At 40.2% G+C, this 22,940-nt stretch overlaps 2 protein-coding genes across 3 annotated transcripts in view; both read left to right on the top strand.

Moving 5' to 3' along the window:
* The first annotated feature begins 1,789 nt into the window (after nucleotides 1-1,789).
* On the top strand, nucleotides 1,790-5,323 carry DDT (D-dopachrome tautomerase). 2 transcript variants are annotated; one of them, XR_012777710.1, is made up of 4 exons: nucleotides 1,790-1,958; nucleotides 2,075-2,250; nucleotides 3,079-3,673; nucleotides 4,832-5,323. XR_012777710.1 is itself a non-coding variant. In XM_075515876.1 (3 exons), exons 1-3 carry the CDS (start codon nucleotides 1,851-1,853, stop codon nucleotides 3,149-3,151), a joined length of 357 nt encoding a protein of 118 aa, XP_075371991.1. In that variant the 5' UTR covers nucleotides 1,790-1,850; the 3' UTR covers nucleotides 3,152-4,529. The 2 variants fall into 2 exon arrangements, 1 of the variants encoding a protein (XP_075371991.1); XM_075515876.1 differs by lacking the exon at nucleotides 4,832-5,323 and having other exon boundaries at nucleotides 3,079-4,529.
* A 1,617-nt stretch (nucleotides 5,324-6,940) lies between these two features.
* The window catches only part of CABIN1 (calcineurin binding protein 1), a 121,992-nt gene continuing 105,992 nt past the window's right edge, over nucleotides 6,941-22,940 (top strand). The window contains exons 1-15 of the mRNA XM_075515822.1: nucleotides 6,941-7,107; nucleotides 9,957-10,021; nucleotides 10,451-10,543; nucleotides 10,883-10,996; nucleotides 11,170-11,304; nucleotides 11,569-11,749; nucleotides 12,714-12,843; nucleotides 14,583-14,732; nucleotides 15,843-16,126; nucleotides 17,223-17,391; nucleotides 17,838-17,974; nucleotides 18,384-18,601; nucleotides 20,448-20,526; nucleotides 20,771-20,958; nucleotides 22,221-22,370. Of these exons, the coding sequence (XP_075371937.1) occupies nucleotides 10,019-10,021; nucleotides 10,451-10,543; nucleotides 10,883-10,996; nucleotides 11,170-11,304; nucleotides 11,569-11,749; nucleotides 12,714-12,843; nucleotides 14,583-14,732; nucleotides 15,843-16,126; nucleotides 17,223-17,391; nucleotides 17,838-17,974; nucleotides 18,384-18,601; nucleotides 20,448-20,526; nucleotides 20,771-20,958; nucleotides 22,221-22,370 (2,031 nt within the window). The 5' untranslated portion in view covers nucleotides 6,941-7,107; nucleotides 9,957-10,018. The remainder of the gene's footprint in view (nucleotides 7,108-9,956; nucleotides 10,022-10,450; nucleotides 10,544-10,882; nucleotides 10,997-11,169; nucleotides 11,305-11,568; nucleotides 11,750-12,713; nucleotides 12,844-14,582; nucleotides 14,733-15,842; nucleotides 16,127-17,222; nucleotides 17,392-17,837; nucleotides 17,975-18,383; nucleotides 18,602-20,447; nucleotides 20,527-20,770; nucleotides 20,959-22,220; nucleotides 22,371-22,940) is intronic.

The raw sequence follows: 22,940 nt of genomic DNA, 5'->3' as shown, positions 1-22,940 counted from the left end.
AGCTGAATAACACGTTTTTATTGATGTTTTATTCACAGAATATTGGCTATAACGGAGTTAAATTTTAAATGGGAAGTGGTTGATTATTTTTATAATTTTGCGAGTGGAATTGCTAAGTGGATGATGACACGTGCAAATGTCTGCAGGAGGGAAAACAACTACCATGATTTTCCAAAGGCTGACCATGTTTGAGAGTACTTGCTGCTGTGCTGTCCTCTCTTCGTTGTATGTTGATCCACCTACAAGCATTTTAATTGCCTGCTCCAAGACAGAAACAATAAAACAAATGTCTTTAGTTTAAAAACTCTGGGAGGCCGTGAACAATCTGCCATTCACATGGTGAACCATTGAGAGTGAAGGACAATGCATATCATTAAAGATGTTTGTGACAGCCCCATGTCCTGTTGTAATTGCTGACATCTGATATTTGAATCTTCCCGTTTCCTTTTGGAGGCCTTTCTGATATGCTCGTTTCTTGTCATGTGGGGTTTTTTAGCCTTGGAATTGGAAGTGATTGTTAGTATTTGAAGGAATGAGAGAGAAATAGAAAAATGGATCCTAAATGGCATCTTACCTGGAGGCAATGACTCCCAGAAATCAGGCAGTGGTGGCCTTGCACCCAGGGTTTGCAAGGTGGCTGAATACCCCCACTGCCTTTGTTTTGGTGACAAACTTGGGACAATCTCTTCTATTTACAAGATTATATCTTTCTGTAAATTTACCCTGGAATCTAGCATTTTTCCTGGGTTATTTCTTCTGCTGCTTTCCTGGATTTGAAAGGAGCATTTGTATTGCCACTTACAACCGCAAGCAGCCACCCCCTGCCAGCCTGCTGTGCCCCATCCCCTCTCCGGTTGGGTCTCTCTCTTCACAATCTCTCTCTTAGAAATCTTTTTCCAGCCTTATTGCTTGCTGGTTTATACACACTGCTCCTCGCGCCAGTATTGTCTTCATTAGCAGCAGTGAAGGCCAAGCAATTCCCCCAGCAAAAAAATGAGCAACCATAATTTTTCATTAGGATTATCTAGAACTGTAGAAAACCAAAAAGTCACATTATACAGGGCCGATTTTCACAACAGTGCTCTGCCTTAAACAAGATGACCTTTTAATCTAGCTAGTTCATAACCTTTTGCTGTAAATGAGCACACGTAACCCTCACTGGACAGTAGCTCAGCTTCTGAGAAACCTCTGATCTGTAGGTTAGACACCTTTGATCTGTAGATTAGACTGTCCCTGTGAGCCAGCCTGCCGAGGTCACTTCTGTCAACTTTGGAGCTCAAAGTCCTGATTGCAGAAGCTAGTTCGGTAATTGTATATATTGGATAAAAAAAATAAACCTCTCTGCTTGCCTTTTAATTTCTTGTAGTGCTGGTTGTTCCGAGAAATCACTGCTCTTCCATTCTTAACCCTCCCTGCGCAGACAGGCACGGAGGTGTCCGTTGCGCTGACCAGAAACGTCTCCCCACCGGCAGTAAGGACCATCACAAAACTCCTTTTACCCATGCGTCAGTGAGATGTGATTTTTTTGCTCTCACAGTCTCTAATAGATATCCCAGCAATGCACATCGTAGAAAGCACAAGGCCTGAAAGCCACTTGATGCAGTTGTGGTAAAACAGAGAAAAGCCACAGCCCTGCGTGGGGCCTGCACAGGGGGAGGGCAAGGTGCTCACCGTGTTGCTGCGGGCAGTCCCGGGAGCTGCGTGGATGGTGCCAGCCCCCAGCTGCGGGCTCCCGCCCCCGCCCCCGCCGGGGCTGAGCTGCCCGGGCCGCTCGGGGGGCGGAGCGGGGGCCGGGCCGGGCCGGGCGGGCGGAGGCGGTGCGGGGCTGCGCTGCGCTGGGCCGCGGCGCCATGCCGTTCCTGGAGCTGGAGACCAGCCTGCCGGCCGGCCGGCTGCCGCCGGGGCTGGCCCAGGAGCTGTGCGCCGCCGCCGCCGACATCCTGGGCAAGCCGGCGGAGGTGAGCGCGGGGCCGGGGCGGCGGGGCCGGGGGCGGGGGCGGGGGCGGCGGCGGCGGGGCGGGGGCGGCGGCGGCGGGGCCGGGGCGGCGGCGACTGACGGTGCCTGTGCCGGCAGCGGGTGAACGTGACGGTGCGGAGCGGGCTGCCCATGGTGCTGGCGGGCTCGGCCGAGCCCTGCGCCCAGCTGCTCGTCTCCTCCATCGGCGTGGTGGGCTCGGCGGAGCAGAACCAGCGGCACAGCGCCCGCTTCTTCGACTTCCTGACGGCGCAGCTGGGCCTCGGCCCCGAGCGGTGAGTGCGGCCCGGCCCGGCCCGCGGGCCCTGCCTCGGCGCCTCCTTCGCCCTGAGGGGCGAGGACGCCCTGCCTGCCCCGGGGGGCAGGGAGAGGGAGAGCACCTCTTCTGCCAGGTTTATGTGGTGTGTGAATACATGACACACAGCAAACAGAAGTACAGGAGGATGTTCAAAGTGATGACGGTGATGATGGAGGTTTCCAGGTCCTCCGTGAGATTAGGGTGTAATATCGATCCAAGACTAGATGGCAAACATTAAGTGCTCTTGGATGCTGAATCCCAGACACGTGGTTTAGGTCCAGATAAAACCATGGACTGGTTTGCACTCATCCTGTTCTCTGAAGATGAGTAGTTCCAGTTGGTGTAATTGGTGCAAACCCCAGTGGGAATTGGTAGAGCTTCGCAGTGGGGTCGCCATGCCGAATGCCAGAACAAGGCTGTTCGTTAAGCTAAGCCATGTCCCTCTCTGCCCCTCTTCCCCATCTCCCCAAGGAGGGTAATAGCATTTCCCTGTCTCTTGGGTGCTGTCAGGGTAAATACTCGACAAGATTATGAGCTGCATGGGTCCTTCTGAAATGGCAAATATCTCATATAAACAGTGTTGAAATTCAGTCTGCTTTTCAGTTTGTGTGGCTGAAGTCTGGCACCTGTTAGTACCCTGCCCGTACACAGCTTATTTTTGCTTCTGTTAAATTAACACCATGAGGTGTGAGCCAGCGAGAGCTTAGTGCAGATTTTCTACCTTGTTGCAAACTGGGCAGGGATAGTATTTAATCGTAAAATAATGTTTCCCGTCCATTTAATTTTTGCTCTTATACCCAAAAAGGATTGTCATCCGCTTTTACCCACTGGAGCCGTGGCAGATCGGCAAGAACAGAACAGTCATGACGTTCCTGTGATCCCTTGAGCGGCCAGTTGGAACAAAGCAATGATGAAGACAACCCAGAGATGATCAGCTCCATCTATCTACTTGTTCCTTCTTATGATCAAATCTGTGTAGCTCTGCACCTTCACCTGTACGATTCACTTTTGTCTTTGCATCCCATGCACACAAAGCTCAAGAGTGGGGCAATCAGCTGTACTGATTTTACTAAACTAGTTCAAGGTCTTTGTCTCAAGCCTGTCTCATAGTCTAAAGGCTCTCCTGGTGCCTCTGGCTAAGCCATTGCAGTCTGGTGATGCCATATGTGGGCCTAGAAAAAGCTCTCTTGTAGCAGCAAAAAGTTTAGTTCCAGAAGACATTTAGCTTTATTGAGGACCAGGGAGGTTCTTGGGTTCATCCAGATTTCCTCATACTTTGCAAGGCAGAGAGATCCTTCTTTCTGTTTCTCTGTGGCAGCAGACGGGTCCCAGGCTGGCTAAGAAGACCTGGGAGTCAAATTCTTCTCTTTTCAGGCTCCCCAAAAGCCCTTTCTGGAAAGGTATATGATTATTGGAAGGGAAGTTTATGCATTTGTATAATTGTTTATTTAAGGCTCATGTCAGATCTTGTGCTGTGTGCTCTACCATTGCCACCCCTGGTGGCTGCTCCTTCAAAGTTTGGTTTGTCCGCAAGATTTGCACGGCTGAATGTTTGTGTGCCGATGGCAGCGTGTAGAGGAGGGAGTTGCTTGTGAAGAATTGCACTGTCCCACAGGAAAATATTTTGAAGGTTCTGCTACTGCTAGCATTAATGCCTGTCATTCACCTAGTTGTTCAAAATACTTTTCCTCACCCTGCTGTTACAGGGAGTTTTGGGGTGATACAGCATCTTGCTGTGTTCTGTGGATGGTGTTTTCAGCTCACTGTCCCTGTGGGGAAGTGTTTTGGGTTTTTAGGCCCCATATGCTCCCTCACTTTGTAACTGGAATACACATGGCATTTTATTAAAACAAAAGCATGGTACTTTGTATGTATGATGTTATCGCTGCCTTCCACTGATAATGAAAACATTTATCAGTTTCCTTTCCCCTTTGTGATTTGGTCAGGTCCCACACAGAGCTCGGAGGATCTGCGAGCGTGCCCTTGGGACATGGAGGTCCATGGGAACGCAAGGCTGAAGGGTGCTTCTGCACTCCTTTGTCATTCTGGTTGGAGTTTTATTTGTTCATGACTTGAGGTCTCAAGATAGTTGAAAATATTCCTTCTAATTACCATTTGAAGTTGGTTGTTCTCTATGCATAATAAACATCATTTATGTTTGCAAAATCTGTCAGGACTATAATACCAAACACAAATTTGTGTATCAGGCTAGGGGGGGGCTGCACCTTATCTGGTTAATAAAATGTATCAAAGCTCCTTTTGATAAATGTCAGTTTATTGGCTTACAACGTTGGGGTTTTTAGCTCTCAGTGCTTGGAGACAGGTATCATGGCTGCCCGGGTCTCTGCACTTTCTCAGGAGGTCTCTTCAACTGAAAGTTTTTGAAACTCAGGTAATGAATGGGTAGGTGAACCCAGTCTGAGACACAGCTGTAACTCAGGAATACTCTGTTGCAGGGAAGAGGGTGGACAGTCCTGGCTTTGCAAAAGGGCTTGGCCAACTTGAAGGTGAATACTGTGAAATGCAGAAAATAATGTCGCTTTAATTCCTATCTGCAGATGGCTCATCTCCTGGAGGTCCTTCTACCTCGTGAAGGAACAAGCATAAACTCTTGCCAAAGCCTTTGTTTCCTTTAGAGAAACCCTGCTCTGCCCTGTGCCCCAGCTCTCCTTTTTTGGGCCGTGTTGGCCACTGCTGGGCACTGCTACAGGCTCTGCGCCTTCCTCTCGCCCTCGGCTTGCTCCCTGTGTGGGCTCTTGCTTGGGAGCAACCTTGCCAGCATTGCAGAGCTGAGCAGGAAGAGGTAAGGAAGGAGAGTGAAACCTTAGAAAAGAGTATGCCATGCAAAGATGTCTGAATAAAATGGGTCCTCAGGGTGACTTTCCCACCTGTTTCTATGTTGTGTCTGCATTCTGGGGTTATCTGACAAAATGTCCTAGAAGAATGCAAAATCACGGTGAAAGTGGTGGGTCAAGGACCATCTTGAGAATTTTATGGTTCATGGCCTTTGAGCTTTTTTAATAAGAGCAATTAAAATATTAATCAAAGGATCATTTGGTTATGAATTGTTTGTGCCTTGGTCTGAGCCAATTGATACTTTTTAGGTGCTGGGGTCTGTCAGCACAGAATGAGATTCTGAGAGTCCTATGAGCTTGCGGCTGGCTGTTTTCCTTCGTAAACTGCTGGTGCTGAATATACTTTCTATGTTCTTGTTGATCTGAAGAGATGGCCTATTTTTCCTCCACTGAGCTAATGTTAAGAGTAGGTTTATGCAATATGCTAGGGCTCAAGAAGGATACCCTGCAAAGGGGTTACGCAGGCCCCTGAAACCCACCCAACAGCACGCACACAGAAACCAACAGAAGCAGGAAACATTTTCTCACATCTCTGTTGCTTATGTTTCCTAGTTGGAGAAAATCAGATATACCACCCTTATCTATGGCTCAGCAATAATGTTATAAATCACTTTCCCTTGAATGCTACGTGCAGATTGTCCCTCTTCCAGGGGATGGAGCCTGCCTGACATCTGGATTTAATATCTCCCAGGCATGGTAGATCTTTTTACCACTGTACTGACCCTGTAACTTTCCAGACTTAACCTCCTAAGGTTGACTAATGTTTCTGCTCAACCTCCTAAGGTTGACTAATATTTCTGCTCCCAGAAATGGCCTCTGTTGGTTTGTTTGAGAACTCTGTGTAGGAGGAATGTTTGCAAATTCAAGGCTAACCACCCGATTTTGAACATACTGTAACCATTTCCTAGCTTCAAAGCTTTGAAGTGAGGATAATCTTTCTGTGTATTTACACAAGAGAGGACCAGTGAGGCCCCGAGCATGCTGAAGGACACTACTGACAGAAAAGTATTACAGAATCACGATAGCTTTCAAAGTTTTCTCCAAGCACAACAGTGTGACACTGCTGTTCACAACAACCCTGTTCTTAGTTTGTCATGACGGAAAGATGGGCATTATTTTCACCCACAAACAGGACCCCAGAGTTCATGCATTCGGGATGAAGAGGACTCTTCCTTATAGTGCTAAATGCTGACTTGGTGAAACGATTGAGCACAAGCTTAACTTCATCAGTGTGATGTGACCCGTTGTAACAAGAGGTGGCTTTAAACATGTGGTTATATCCCACAAATGGAGCAAGGCCCGAGCGTGCCTTTGTCGGTCTGCGTCTGCTCACAGGCTGTCCTGACACAGCGCCTGCACCAGGAGGACTTGCGTAGGGCTGCAGATGGCACACCTTTTCTTTAAGACTCGCTGCAGTATGATCACCTTACATTTAAAGAAAATTATTTCCACCAGGAGCTGTCGCAGTTATTGCTTGGCTTGGGTCGCTGCCTCACACCATCCTGGCCCCACCACACAGAAACACCTCCCCCACCTCCCAGGGGCATAAAAGCATGTTCCCGCCTCCAGCTAGCACCACGGCAAGTTTTAGGGAAAATTAGGAATTTCGGGATGATTTCCAAACCCATTGGAAAGGGTATCCGGAATTTATTTAAGCTTTTGCACACACACCCCACGCAAGAAGAGGCCTCGCTCCCTCTCAGGCCCAGCTCTAGCCGCCGCCCCGCCCCTCCCCTCCCCGCCTCCCTGTTCCCAGCGTTCCGATTGGCTGTCCAAGGAACGGCTGCTCGGCCAATGAGCAACCTCTTTATTGGTGCGCGGGGCTCCGGGGGTTCGGAGGAGGTTGCCGTGGAGACTGCCGGTGAGGCCGCGTCTCCGGGGAGCCGCCGCTCGCCTGAGGGAGCCGCTCCGGGAGCCCCGCGGCGGCCGCGCCCCGCCGGCCGGGAGCAGCGCCGGCATCCCGGGGGCGGCCCTGCGAGGTGAGTGTCCCGTCCGCCCCAGCCCCGTGGAGGGGCCTGAGGGGGCTGCCGGGGCTTTGGCCCTGCCCCTGCGCAGCCCGCTGGTGAGGTCTGCGAGAGCTCGGCCCGACGCGGCGGGGCCTTGCCGGCTCCCCTCCACGGAGCCATGGTCAGAGGCAAACGTGGGCTCCCTCCCTCCCCCGCCTCCTCCCGGCCCTTTGTGCCACCCTCCGGGAAGCGGAGCCTGGCAAGCAGCGTGAGAGGCGTCCCCGCTCCTTTTTGCGGAAAGTTACCGTATTTCGGTAAAAACGGCTTTCGCTAAAATGCGGCGGAGTTGATCTTTGCAACGTTAAAAACAAAATCCCGAAACAAAAATCAAGTGTTTTTTTAAACACTTGTGTGTTTAAATGTGTATTTGCAGTGTATAGATCCCAAGTGTAGCAGCAACAACAAAACCCAGGAAAGCCCAAGTCACTCCCTTTGTTTCTTATTTTGAAGTTGAGAATCACACAAGCTCTGGGAATGACAGCTGACGTTAGAAATGTTTACTTAAGTTTTAAACTACTAAGGTAACAGGAGATAAGATTTTGAAGGCAAAAGGCTTTAAAGAGCTATTGTTGCCTTTTGAGGATGTGGTCACCTATCATAGCCACAGATTTATAGCTGAGACACTCTTGTAACTGAAAAAATTCAAACCTGTTTGTATTACTTTATATTAAAGACTAATTCTGTTTTTCCTGTCTAGTTGATGTAGCTATGTTCGTCTGAAAGTGCTTGTAGTGACATACTTAATTCTTAGATTTTATGACACTGTTGTAACTCAGTCCACAGTTAGGTTTGCAACCATGTACAGTGCCTGGTTTAAAAAAAAATGAAACAAACCCCCCATCTGCCTGACATACCAGTATAAAAGCTCTGCGGAGGCAATATCCTTGTCCTGTTTTTTTCAAAAGCATTACACTGTTCTGTTCAGTTATGCTCTCTCAACTTGTGAACACCAGAGAGGAGAGGTGCTAAATATTTGTTACAAACTTTCTGTATAAATAAAAAGTAGAGTTAAAATTGTTTCCCCACCTTTTCTGTAGTTGCAGTTTCACTGGCAGTCTAACCACGGAAGTAAACTCTTGACTGTAGTCTCTAATCTGTTGACTTCCTCTGCCGCCTTGAGCAAGATTATGTGGATTCAGCAAAAGACTTGAGCATATTTCTGAACATAGACATATTTGTAAGTGAACTTAAAACCACTCAAATACGTAACTGATTTGGGATCATACAGTCTTGTTTATTTAGATGTCATAAGCATCTGTACTTTCTGTCAAAACCTGGGGTGTTCAATATTTCTGAAAGAGATAACCATTAATCTCTGTGCATATATTTTCTCCGTATGCAGAGTAGACAAGGAATCCTTTTCTTGAAAGAGATTTGAGGTTTTATTAATGTTTATTTAGTGACTTAAAGAGAAAAATGCTTTATTGCTGTGCAGTTGTCAGTCTGATTTAGCTGCAAGCGAGGAAAGTAAGCAGTGCATGGGCAAGCAAAATATCATTGCTGAATGAATGAAATTCCTGTCCAAGCATTATTTTCTCTACATGCAGAACTAATCATGATGATGTATGAGTTAATTCAGCTTATAGTTCAAAACTCCCACTGCTTCCTGCTGCGGTTAATTCTGGACTTACTCTTCTATTAATGTGGTCTCCGATATTAAAGACTGTTTTTAGCCTGTCTTGCATGTGTCATCTTTTTGTTTGAGTTGCTGGGAAGGTTTTATCATGTTGCAGTGAAGCTTTTCTAAAAAAGCAGCACAGAACTCTTTCATATTTTTTTGCCTTTGCTAACATAACATTTCAAGCAGTTAATAGAATATAAATTATGGGTTTAGTTACAAGGAGAATGACTTACAGATTATAAATGTGTATTTTCCGCTTTAAACTTTTTATCAGTGCTGAAAAGACTGGAAGTATTAGTATCCTTCCTTCAGAATGAAGAAATACCAGTTAGTAAAATTTCAATTTCTTCTGTTTGCATAAATCTAATAGATCTAAGTGCATATGCAGTAGCTATAACTTGCTTTTGCATTAGAGGTGGTCTGTAGAAGTTGGGTCAACATACTCAGAAAAGACAACTGTGTTATAAACACTGGTTCTGTTTTCATTGCTGCTGTCCCTGCTAGAACATTTTTAATCAGGGGAATTTCCAGGTGCAGACAGTATTTTGAGCAATGGGTTGACTAGCCACTGTGGCCTGCTGCAAAGTCAATCTGACACAGATAACCTTCCATTTATTTTTTTTTTTCCTTTCCTGTTCTGTAAATATCCATAAGTGCTGTGGTTTCTAGACATGAGAGCGCACTCTGGTTTGTGCTATAGATAAAAGGTTCAGGAAAACTTCCATATTTTTTTTTAAAAGTAACTGAGGATAAACTTGTAAGCTGTAATGATTCATGCTCATAAAATGTCAGAGTATTCAAGAAGCTTTTTTGTGTTTAACTTTTGTCATTAAAGGGATTCATGTTGTAATGTTGTTCATGTAATGTATGTTCATTAAATATTATACAGTAACTGAATAACCTTATAGCTGTAATTACATTGCCAATACTTCCACTCCTCCCTCACCACCAGGACTAGAGTCTTGAAAGCCATCCTGAAGTGATGAATATGCTTAACTTTGTATTTTATTCTCTGTCTCTAGTTAAAATTCACTTTGATATTATTGTTCCTATGTGGTAGGGCAGTTTATCTCTTGGCATGGAGTGGTGGTGACATAGGACAGTTAATTGGTTATTGATTAAAGTATTCCCAGCCTGTCTTTTACTTCTGAATGCTTTCTTTATGGACAGAATAAATATTCTAATATGGTTTGCTTTCCAGACCTGTTCGTGTTAGGCCCTTCCTCCTAATCCTGGAGAAAGACAGTGTGAATAGCTGTGAACATGGTAAGGGCTATTGAGATGGTTTTTGAGATGTTTTGGTAGAAATAAAATTAAAAATTTTCTCTTTCCCTAGGACTAAGAATAAATTGTCATAATGAGGACATTGTTTTTGGAGTGATTGTAGTTATTGGTAAATTTAAGAATTTGAAAAAATTCACTGCAATGCACATGTCTGTTCTAGGGAAGCTGTTGCTGGCAAGACACTTGAAATCTTGTTTTTTCAGCTGATTTCGGGGGGAAATTGTTTTGATATTTTATTATTTGCAATTAGCGATGACTAAATTCATTACAGTTCTTGTAACTTTATGTAGAGATCTCTCAGTATTGTCCATTTACCAAGTAAAAAAAAAAAAGAGAAAAATCCAGTTTGCAAGGGAAATTGGGACCCATGTAGATGTAACGTTTCTTGTCGCGTCTCGACTGTCATTCTAGATTCGAATTGCAGCACTGAATGCGAGCTCCACAATTGAGGATGACTATGAAGGTACCTTCAAAAGTCATAAGACACAGACAAAAGAAGCTCAAGTAAGTAAACCTACAGTTTTCTCAATTAAGTTTTGTCTTGATGGGAGTTTTGTCCTCTCTTGTTGCAGGGATTGTTCAAACATAATTTTTTGTTTGTAAGAAAGTTGTGTTACTATCTTATCTCTTCAACCGTCCTTTAGCAAGCTAAAACTTCACTCAAATGAGTTATATTAGGTCAGTAAGGCTAATGTACTGCTATACAGTCTGGATGTGGACTGCTATATAGCAAAAAGCATTAAAAGTGAAACCACTGATATTCATAATAAATATAAGTGTATTGTAATAAGTATATTTAATAAAGTTGCCCTACAAAATAGGTTCTAATTTTTTAAACCACAGGAAGCAGAAGCTTTTGCTTTGTACCACAAAGCTTTGGACCTTCAGAAACATGACCGATTTGAAGAGTCTGCTAAAGCTTATCATGAGCTGCTTGAGATTCGTCTTCTGCGAGAGGTCAGTGACCTTTAGAGAATGAAACTCTAGAAACTATTGTTGTTATCTTTTGTATTACTTAATTTCTTCTTGGCTAATTAGAAATGTCAGTGTTATGAATTGGCAAGTTGTTTGCTATTCTTTTTACTTGTCTAATTCCTAATGCCACATTGTATTTATTTTATCATTTCTAGGCAGTTCTTTCTGGTGATGAGAAAGAAGGGCTGAAACATCCAGGCTTGATGTTAAAATATTCCACCTATAAAAACCTAGCACAACTGGCAGCACAACGGGATGACTTAGAGACAGCCATGGAGTTTTATTTAGAGGTACAGTACAGCTGAAATAAAACACTGGAGCCTCAATGTTTGCAAAAACTTGCCAAAATATGGACGTACACCTTTCAGGATACATCATTTGAATGTATGTCTGAAGTCTGTGTACTTTCTTATGTTTTATGTGGTATAACTGGTCCACCGTTCAGCCCCCAAATCAGTAGCGACCCTGCTGCAAACTAAAGCAGTGCCAGTCCCTGTAGACAAGTGGATATACACGTCTGAAATGTGAATAATGTTGTTTATTATGCTTTCTAGGCTGTAATGCTAGACTCTACTGATGTCAACCTATGGTATAAAATTGGTCGTGTGGCAATAAAACTAATCCGCTTACCTTTGGCTCGTCATGCTTTTGAAGAAGGTCTCAGGTGTAATCCTGATCACTGGCCTTGTTTAGATAACCTTATTACAATCTTGTACACACTCAGTGACTACACAAGTAAGTACACCAAAAAACCCCTCAAGATATGTGTAATTTTACGTATCAATAAAAAATTGTAACGATGCAGTCATATAGGAGAAAGGGTGTGTCTTGCGTAAGCAGTACATTAGGGTACGATAGAGACTTTTACTTCATGACAGAGATTTTCTATTTCATGATAAAGTATGATGGTTTGTATCAATTCTGGTTACCCTAAAAATAAATGCCTGTGGTCTCTCAGATCACAGCCTCTGCAAGAAGTTTCCCTGTAGACTCTTCTCATGCCTTTCAATATATGTTGATTTTTGTCTTTCTAGTCATTTCCAGCTACATAGTTCCAGGATTTGGGTATAAAACTACAGTCTAGTTCATAGTCTAGTATGATTAATTGTAGTTACAGCAGTGGATACAACTGACCCTAAAATTTTACCTTTGAGTAATATCTACAGTGGATTAACTACAGTGGATTACCTGATTTAAAGGAAGTTTAGGAGAGAAGTTGCAAGATGGCAGAAATGTTGAATCTGATCCTTTAGGTTTATCCTACTGGAATGGTCCTAATTCTCTTCACGTAATTGCCCATGCGAGCAAAAACGTGGTGGGATACGTTGCTTGTTACATTAATGGAATCTGCAGTTAAGACATTTGATGACATGAAAATGGTAAATGATTGAGATTCTGCTTTATGATTTTAATTTCTTTTGTGCAGGAATGGAGTCTTGAAAGTAAATAAAAGATGTACTGCAAAAATTGTTTAAACAAAAGTAATGATATTCTTTTTCTGGATATAATACTTGGGAAGATATAATAGGTTATTTTAACTGTATGCATGTAATTATTTGACATGTTACAAAGCTATTGGTCTAATTTATGTAAATGTCATGTTTAGTTGCAATTCAGTGATGTATATGAAGGCCAGAAAGGGGAGCTTTTGAATGAACCAAAGCGGCTATTGACCATTCAATTTCTATTTCTCTGTCAGCATGTTTGTACTTTATCTGCAAAGCTCTGGAAAAAGACTGTCTATATAGCAAAGGATTGGTTCTGAAGGAGAAGATCTTTGAGGAGCAGCCTTGCCTCCGGAAAGATTCCTTAAGGATGTTCCTCAAATGGTGAATGTCATCTTATAGTATATACTATATTTGGAGTGTAAATTTTGGGTTTGGGGTAGTTCAGAAAAGCTGGTGAGGTATAATGCTTTAAGCTATAACAATATCTTGCTGACCTGCCTTCTAAATAATGAATCAATGTCAAGTGTTGGTGCTGCTGACAGAATGTTCTTTAGTAATTACTTTTGGAGGGAGGTAGAAAGAAGCAAAAATCCATTTGCTGCTGCTCACTTATTTTCATACCTAGATCTCTTTTAATCATCTTCTTTTGTTTTATTTTACTTATTTGCAGCTGATATCTGCAGCATTCATTTTAGTTTTCTTTTCCTAATTAAAACAAACAAACAAAAACCCCCAAAAACCAAAACTCCCCCCACATTACTGCTTTTCCAAGCAGTTACAAATTTGAGACTTGATACAGTTTTGTCGTACCAGTAGGTTTCAGGGAGTCTGATTTTTACTGACAAATGAGTACAGTCAGAAGACTTTGTATGTTTCATTAGTACCCGAGATGCAGAAATTCTTAGTTTACTAAGCTTTCAGACCACTACAACTCTGAAAATATTTTGCAATATTACGTTTGAGATTTTAGTCCTTTATTATTACTTTTTTATTGCAGTATTTGAAATTTTAGTAGAAGTTTGGAGTCATGTAGCTCTGCAAAGTAGACCGTCTCTTTCTGTGTGGATTTTATAGTACGAGTGGGTAGGAGGAAAGTGGGAAAAGAAAGTAGAGGCCTGTAAAATTTACAGGATCTAAGTTAACTGACCATTCAGCATCAGAGCTGCTTCTGATACTGTAATATGTTGCTGTGATGGTCAGCATAATTCAAGAAAGAAGTTAAGTTTTTCGTTTAGTTATAGTTCAGTCTCACTGAATATAGTAATTGCTGCATGTGCAGATAACATCAGTACCCTATATAAGTTGTATGTGGTAAATGGAACGTGCATCTTAGCATGCATCCTTAAGTTACGCAATAAATCAGTCAAAAATGTGTTTAGCATTGTAGACTACTATAACATCTAAAATGTGAAAATACAGAGTATTTAGAAGATAAAGAAGAGAAAGGATAACTTAGATTTTAAGGCTCTAGGACTCTATGTATACCAGTAGAACTTTAACAGAAACTTCTGTTTAGTTATAGAAACCCTGATTTATTAAGCTGCCTTAGGTCTGGCTCTTAAAATGAGTTACGTGATGAATTAAGCCAGGGCTTTTAGCCACTTGTTTTTTGTTTCTGGACTGTGATATCTCTGAAAAAGTAGATTATTTTTCACTTCAAAAATTCATTCCTAGACTCAGACTATACAAGACAATCTTCAACTCCAAATTTTATTTGTGGTGACATGAATTCCTCAAAATAGCACTTTGGAATGAAAGGAATTTCTCAGCCATACAATTTTTTCTGGACCAAAACCTTCAGTCTCAGAAAGAAAACAAAACCTCCTGCTTTCAATTAATTTCTCAGTGTTTGGAAAACAGAATAGGACAATCTCCCTTTATCTTTTATTTTTTAAGGCAGAACAAAGATTTTGGATGGTGAAAACTCCTATATGCATGCTATAAAGTTTGTAAAATAATGGTATTTGAATGCTTGTTTTAACACTGTTTATTTTTGTTACATTATAGGAAGGTATCAAATGAATATCTCCAGGCTTTAAAAAAAAAAACAAAACCAACCAACAAAAAGCCAACCAACATACAAAAACTTTAACTTGTCTTCATTTCTTATTATTTCTTAGTGACATGTCTATCCATAATGTAAATGTGAGTGCAGCTGAAACAGGAAGAATCATAGATGAAGCACTGGAGCTACGTAAGAAAAGACAAGCTTTGCTAGTGCGTGACAGAGAACCAGACCTTAGACTGGTCCAGCCAATTCCCTTTTTCACGTACGTCTTTATATTTTTGCTTTTTAAAAGGTTTCTCTGAAGTTACTTATGCTGACAACTGTGGTGCACTTCCGATTTCTTCAGAACACTTTTCTTTCTTGTAAAAACAAACAAACAAACCTCCCAGTGTTTTCATATTTTAGGAGTTTATAGGTTGGTTTGGTGTGCTTACGATTTTAGCATAAACCCCATATCTATCAGTTTTCAACCTTTAAATTAAAACGAGTGATGTAAAAAAAATACATCTTAACTAGGAATGATTTGGCAGCCGTTCCAACTGTATTGCATTTTTCATATCTGACTAGTTTGTATGTGAACTTCAAAGTAAGTTTAGCTTTTTGAAAAATGTTTTTACTATTGAGATAATGGAAACTCGGAAACAAATTACAGTTGCAGCCAGATATAAGGATACTAATAAGTTGTTATATACATCTTTATTAAGGCATAAAGGATTGGGTTTTGTTTTTTTCATTGCACGTATTTTTCTGGAATATTAATGGACTCTGCATGTAGGTCCTATTGCAGAGAAGTTCTTTCTACTTGTGGATAAAGGTGAGATTTTTTATTCTTGTTGATTGAATGCAGAACCTGAAAATAGTTCCTTTGACACTACTTTTTTAGGGTTCAGTATAGAGTAATTTCCTCAGCAACTACTGCATAGGCCTTTTTTTATTAGAGACATTTTTGAAATTAGGCACATTATTGACTCCCATTTCCTTCCTACTGCAACCAACTCACCAGCTTCCTCTGAAAACTTTTGCCTGCTGCCACATGTTGTTCTTGTTTCTCTAAGTGGTGTATTCTAGAAGGAAAGCTCTTAAGGACCTCTGTTCCAGGCCTAACATTGTCAATGGTCCATATGACAGGAAATACAGAAGATATTCTCCAGCTTTTCTAGTTGTGGGACAGATTTTTGACACTCAAATGTGTATTCCTCTCCCATTGAAAAGCTGCTCTTGCTGCCTCTAAGCTATTGGAGAAAAACAATGTTTTTCATTTCTCAATGAATTTCATTTTCTCAATGAATGCTGTTAGGCTTGTAAATATAATTTAGAAAACAATGTGACAAGAATTAATGAAGTTGTGATGCCATTGTGTTTCCACATGCAGGTGGAAGTGTTTAGGAGAAGCTTTACTTGCCATGTATCACCACCTCACAACATGTGATCCTCCTCGACCCAGTCTGGGAAAGAGAATTGATCTCTCAGAATATCGAGACCCAGTTCAACATTTGATTCTTTCTCCTACCTCTACTCCTGTCAGTGTTATTCAGCCAACTCCTGTCAGCACTAATCCAGTGGTGACAATGCCAGATCCTGTATTACCTTATACTCCAACAACACCCAGCTTTCCAAGTCACAGTCAGAATTCATTGGAACCAGGAGCTACTGTAGGTGAGCAAGGTACTTCAGTCTAAGATTCAAGATATCTTTCCTACTTATCTGGATATTAAAAGCGCTACAGAATTCATTGGGAAATGCTGTCTTTAAACTGCATGTTGGTGGATCCAGAACCTTTTCAGCTTATGTATAACATCTGGTAGAAAAAGTGAACTTGAGCTCTATAAAATTAAGTTCTGTTAACCCTTCACATTAGAACCCTTCACCTAAAGTGCCTGAAACCCTTCAACCCTTCACCTAAACTGCCTGAAAATCGTTGATTCCTGACTAAGGCATAGGACCAGTGTTCAGGACAGAGGACTTACTTTCCTATCTAATGGAATTGAGAGTCAGGTTATTTTGTTGTTCTTAATTGTTACTCCAGTGCAGGAGTATCTAACCTCTTATGGTTTCGTGCTATTGACTCATACTTCAGTTTTTCAGTCTTTAAGATTAGAAGAATCATGACTCCGTTCCAGCAGTGATGCATATCAAGCTTTTAATGTTGTGAAGAGTCTTGAGCTCCTTAGAATGAATGAGCTGTTATAGAAAAAGATGAGTGGATTATTATTCTGCTCATGTGTAACTTTACGAACCTGGGAGAACCAAGCTGTTAGCTATATTTATTTGAAATTTGTAGCAAGAAGTTTGAATATTTTATACTGTAGCTGTATATGTATTTACATATCTAAAACCATCAAGGAGTTACCAGTATTTTGTTGATATTCATGGGAATTTACAGGCGTTTCTGGAGTTAAAGGTAGACTCCTCTGATTCCCATTTCAGAAACTTCTTGAAGACTAAAATAATGAATTCTGATGAATAATGAAATGCAGAATTTTCAGTAAGTCTGCTTCTTGCCTCAGACCAGCATTTTTATGCAAAATGCCACAGCCAGTTTATATTAAAGTGATTTTTTAAAATTTATTTTTAAATTTTTGGCACTGTCTTCAGAAGGAAACCAATTAATCTCAAATGTTGCTGTAGAATAAAATAAAGTGTCAGCCACAAATAATTTTTTTTTTTTAATAAAAAAGATTATCTACTTTTTGTTTGGCACTTTAACTTGTCACTATCTTCTTTTTTTTTTTTTTTTTAATTCTGTTTCTAGGTGACATATCTTCAGGTGATAAATCTAAGAAAGGTGTGAAGCGAAGGAGAATTACAGAAGATAGTGGTGAAACAGCAAAAAGGAGATCTGCTAGAGTCCGGAACACGAAGTGTAAAAAAGAGGAGAAGGTTGACTTTCAAGAGCTGTTGGTGAAATTCCTTCCTTCCAGGTACTGTACAGCAATAACTTTCATTATGAGAGTATCAAGAGATAAGTAGAGGAAGCTGTTTGGGGTTTCGTTTGATTGATATGCTCCAACCTTAAAACCATTAGACCCATGTTATTTTTTGAAGCAGATGTGATGCATTGTCTTTTTATACATTTAATAAAACTGGTTTTAGTGAAAATTACTAAAAACTAATTGAAAAATAAGAAAGCTTTTATTAATGTGAAACTGAATTAGAGGACAATGCAGATGTCAAAATGGATAAGATAAACAAGGTCATCTTGGTTTAGACAAAATTTGGAACTGGATGTAAATCTCTGAATTTGCTTCAGTTAATGTGCTTTCACTGTTAAAATATCCACAACGTGCCATGTTTAGGTTTCACTTATTAGTGAAATAAAGAATGAGGATTTTGTTGATATTGTGGTTTTTGCCCCCCTTTCACACAGATTAAGGAAACTAGATCCAGAGGAGGAGGAGGATCCTTTCAATAACTATGAGGTGCAGTCAGAGATCAAAGAGGAGAATTTCCAGCATGTTGGACCACACAGAATGTCATTTGATTCTACAACATTTATGGAATCTGGTAACGATTTCATTATAACCCCCACTCTTTCGCTGTTTGTTCCATATTGTATGCTTTATTTTCTGTATTTTCCTATCATATCTAGAAGATACTGAAGTTATTTTAAAGTAAGTATTTAAAAATTTGTTATTTTAAAAAGTATAATTTTATGGCATAGAAATCTCTCAGTTGGTAACAGGTGTGATTTTTTTAGCTCTTGGGGACTGCTTAATTACTGTGTGCAAGAGCTCTACTGTGTGGACTTTCCCATTTAAACAGATTGGACTACAGTAACTTAATTCTGCATGTATGCAGCACAGGAGAACTGCTGGAAGATTAGTGCATAAAACACTGTTGAAACTTACTTGTTTCAAGTTATGGTCTGCCTTGACCTTAAGCACGTATGGCTTTGTGTTTATCTGCTTTCTAGAAAAACAGGACGTTCATGAATTCCTGCTGGATAACCTGAACAATGGTGGGATCTTGGAGCTGATGATGAGATATCTAAAAGTCATCAGCCAAAAGTTCCTAGTGAAGTGGCCTCCTGGCTTGTGTGAGGTGGTCCTTAGTATCTATAATAGCTGGAGAAAGCATAGTAGCAGTCTTCCCAATCCGTTACTGAGGGACTCAAGTAATGAGCATATCAAGGTAATGAAACACTTTTTCTTATGCTTCTATTTGCTGCTGTGTTGCTCTGTGTCCCAAAAGTACCTAACTGAAATCCAGCAATTAGACGCAGGTTTTGCTTAGCTCTGTCTGGGGAGCTGCTTGTCCTAGCTGTCGCATCTTTCATAAACTGTGGTATACTGCAGCTCACGTAACTGTTCCTGAGCTCCTGAACATATCTGGGTGATGCTATATGCAAGTATACCCTATACATAATATGTGTATGTGTGTATATATATGCACACATATGCATATAAACCTAATATAAATACTATAGATGTAAATATATTTTACTCCTTTACTGTGTTGTTGCTCTTTCTTCCCTCCCTTTGCTTCTGTTATGACACAAAGTTTTGTTTTGTCATGAGGTGAGTAGAGAGGCTGCTCTGTTCACACTGGCTGATTGAGGGTCAGCATTTCTGCTCTAAATAGAGTAAATACAGTTTAGTTTTAAAAGAACCTGGAATTTACAGCAAAAAGGAAAAACAACCCACCCCCTCCCCGCCCCCCAGCATCACCATTTTATTACCTTTATAAATCTGTAGATTTCACAAATGCAAATAGAAAAAATGGGAAGTTCATTAAATTAATGTTGAACTGGCTTAGTGACACAAGCTGATACTTCTTGAATTATAAAACCAGTACTGATAATTCTTGTCCACTGAGCCTGCCTATGTTATCTTCTCAATGTTAGCAATGTGTATTCATTTGGAAAGTTATTTGCCTTTGGTATGACTGCAGTTTAAAATATTTTTTTCAGATCAACAGTGTTTCTACTTTTTTGCAAATGAAAAATGAATTCTGCAAACTATGTTTCATTGACTTAGTTTGCAAAACAAACAAGTATCGCTATGTAGCAGATGTTAAATTTTTTATACATCCTGTGACTTTTCTATTTCTGTATGTTTTTCATATATACATACCCTTTTTAAAACACATTTATAACTATATTTACATTTACTCCCTTGGTTCTCATTACGACTGCATAACTGCTTGCTTGTATGTAAAATTTAAGAAGTCAAGACTTTGTAGCTATACTATGAAAAATCACTGTCCTCATGCTTGTCTATTGTTTTTTATCCTTGAATTTATTTTGAACTTGATCTGCAAGCTGTCCTGAGTGTAATAAATTTGGGGTTTTGAGATTGTAAAGGGCTATTCTGGTAACATGTATGGACTTTTGAACCTTTTCACAAGCACCTGGTTTTTACAGCTGGACCTGTAGCCCTTATTCCTGTGAATTTAATCAGACAATAGTATATTCTTCACTGCACAAAACTACCTGGCAGAGATCCATGGTGACAGGATTTTTAATATACTCCTGAACTTTATCCAGCAAGCGTTAATAAGCTGTTAAGACTAGAGTACATACTCAGTCTCATGGAGATAAATACTCAAAAAATTATAGGATAAACTTACTATTTCTCAAATATCTGTACTTCTGCTATATTCTGGAAACATGCTTTTAGCATGATTTAGCAATTTAATATAGTTTTATTTCAGCCAGATACAAAAATAAAGATTTCACTTTTTTCCTAACATCGGGCAATGCTGTTCTGACTACCTTCTTTTCTGAGCTGAGATTTTTTTTTTTTTTTAATGCTCCTTCTAAGTATTGTTTTGTTTTGTACCTGTTGATTTGTAAATGCTTTTATACACCTTTAGACAGAGGAAGAAGTAGCTATAGCTTGGGAATAGAAATCCCAAGAGGACAAGTTGAAGGTTTTCTTTGAAGTAAATTGCAAATTTAGTGGTTTATTTTTAATTCTTCTTTTAATGTATTTCTTCCTACATACTCTTTTTTGATATCTCCACACTTTTTCTGAAGGATATGATGTTGATGAGCCTTTCTTGCATGGAACTGCAGTTAGATCAGTGGCTGCTGACAAAAGGGAAGAGCTCTACAGGTGAGAACTGGATGTTACTTTCTTCAGATGCTAAAAACACTCAAGGTATATGAAGAAATGTTTCCAGGAATTCATTGGATTTTGGAGCTATGCTTTCTTAATGAATATCTTTCAGATCTGTATTTTATTGGTCTATCTATTGTTTGCCTTAAAGTAGATAAGTACTTTTGAAATACTAGTATGTGGGACTCTTTTCATGGGATGCTAGTAACTTTATGATAAAATGTAATTAACTGATTTGCAGTTTCTCCACGAAATTGCCCTGCTGCCTCTGTGAATGGGAAGTTTGGTCCTGACTTCCCAGGAACTCATTTCTTGGGAGACCTGTTGCAGCTGTCATTTGCATCCTCACAGCGAGATTTATTTGAGGAAGGCTGGATGGAATTTGTCACTCGGGTGTATTGGCTGAAAGCTCGCTTTCTAGCGCTGCAGGTTTGTTTTACAAATAAAACTTTTCCCAAATTAAAGTCAATATTGTTCAGGGACGCTACAGCTGATTCAGAAATCTCGGTTCATTTAAGCATGCGGATAAAATCAGCTCAAAATGTAGGGATTTCATTTTACTTTTTAATATAATTAACTATCCTGAAGGGTAGAGGTGGAAATGAAGTAGGAGGTTTCGCATGCTAAGCTAATATTCAGATATGTTTAATATGTAAGTCTTTGTTTAAATTAGCTCATGTTCAGCTTAAAAAATACATATTTAGACCAAAGTTATTTGGAGTAGTATTGTGTAGCGGCAGAACATGGATTTTTTGGGACCTGGACTAGCAGATACTATCGGAGTTCCAGACAGTCCAAAACACAGCTTTCAGCTGAAGCAGACTGTGTGTTTACTTTCCCCTCTGCTCTTTCAAGGTGGCATGATTCTTCTTTTGGAGACGTTGAATTTGATATGCAGATTTTGAAGCAGAGGGTTTTAAACCTATCACTGAAGGGAATAATTTGAAAGAAATGTTATTTGATCCCAGACTTTTTTTTTCCCTCCAAGCGTTGCTTCCTCTGGACATCAAAGAGTTTGTTTATGCATCAGTTATGTTTAAGTCAATTATCAACTAATAATGTGAGTCAGTTACATAAGTGTGAATTAACCAGTTCCTTCCATTTTTATTTTTTTCATCTAAGGATTCCTTTCTAATAAATTTACTTAGGGAAAAAAGAGAGTTTCTATACAGCTACTGCCAGTTTTTCTTTAGATATACAGAGTTATATTTTACCTGTGCAGCTTGCATTCTTCTCCTGACTGCTCAACTTCAGTATCTACTTCAGTTGGACAGAATGCATAGAATGCATTCACTTTGCAGAATATAAGAATGTTTCTTGACTCAATGTTTTTATTTGCACAAATGGAAGAGTTATTTCTACTGTTTTACTCTTCCATGTTTTTAAAGGAAAGGGATTTTAGCAGTCCAAATTAATCTTTCAAATTTATGCAAGCTGAATTCTATTTCTCTGATTTGTTTTACCTGTTGTTAAAGTCACTGGTAAGATATACTGCCTTTTCTTTTTTTTTTTTTTTTTTTTAAATTTGAGATTGTCAATTGGATTTGGTTTTTATTTGGAGGATGTGCAGTAATCATGCTGGCAGTGCCTGCATTGAATTTAAACATTTTCTACATGCTTTAGAAACCCTTGCTGCAGACAGAACTCTAGGTTTTTTTGTTTGTTTATTTTCCTCTGTACTGTTTCTGTAGGGAGACATGGAACAGGCACTTGAAAACTATGATATCTGCACTGAAATGCTACAAAGCTCCACTACAGTGCAAGCTAAAGCTGGCAATGAATGCAGCATTGTAATACGGTTACCTAATCTACATGTTGATTCTGTTGTTTCTTTAGAAGAGGTAAGAATTAATTTGCAGGTGTATTCTCCCGACTCCATCCCTCCCAGTTTCAAAGGTCATCTATGAATTAGCTCTTTTGTGATGGAAGTTTACTATATCTGTCCTAGAATTTTTCAAAGAGTGAAAGGACAGGTTCATAGTTTAATGATGATGTCAAGGCCATCATCTCCTCTTCAAAAAGACACCTTTTGGATCTGTTGGTCCTGTACAGCTTAAGATTGCTTTTATGCAAAATAAAAATATTAGAGCAACTGCATGTAGAACAGTATATTATTAGACTAGTGTTTTATTTTCTGTTCTTAAACATAAATTTCACCTTTGCTTAAATGAGCTCTTTACTTCAGCAGTCTATTTTCCACATAACAATTTGCGTACACTTTTAAAGAAAGGGATGTCCATCTTCTATTCTTTCTATTGCTGCTCTGGGGGATGAACTCCAACACAGGAGATGCCATCTTCACTTTGAAGTCCATCTGATGGATGCATTCTTGCAGTGTAGAAATGTGTGATTTTGGGATTTAAGGCAAAAAGTTTAAAATCATTATAGCACTGAAGTCATATACTATATAA

Source organism: Mycteria americana, chromosome 13 (genome assembly GCF_035582795.1).
Source record: "Mycteria americana isolate JAX WOST 10 ecotype Jacksonville Zoo and Gardens chromosome 13, USCA_MyAme_1.0, whole genome shotgun sequence".
In the NCBI taxonomy this organism is placed as follows: Eukaryota; Metazoa; Chordata; class Aves; order Ciconiiformes; family Ciconiidae; genus Mycteria; species Mycteria americana.
The sequence above is the reverse complement of the archived record's forward strand: the minus strand, read 5'-3'. Positions and strand labels throughout refer to the sequence as shown.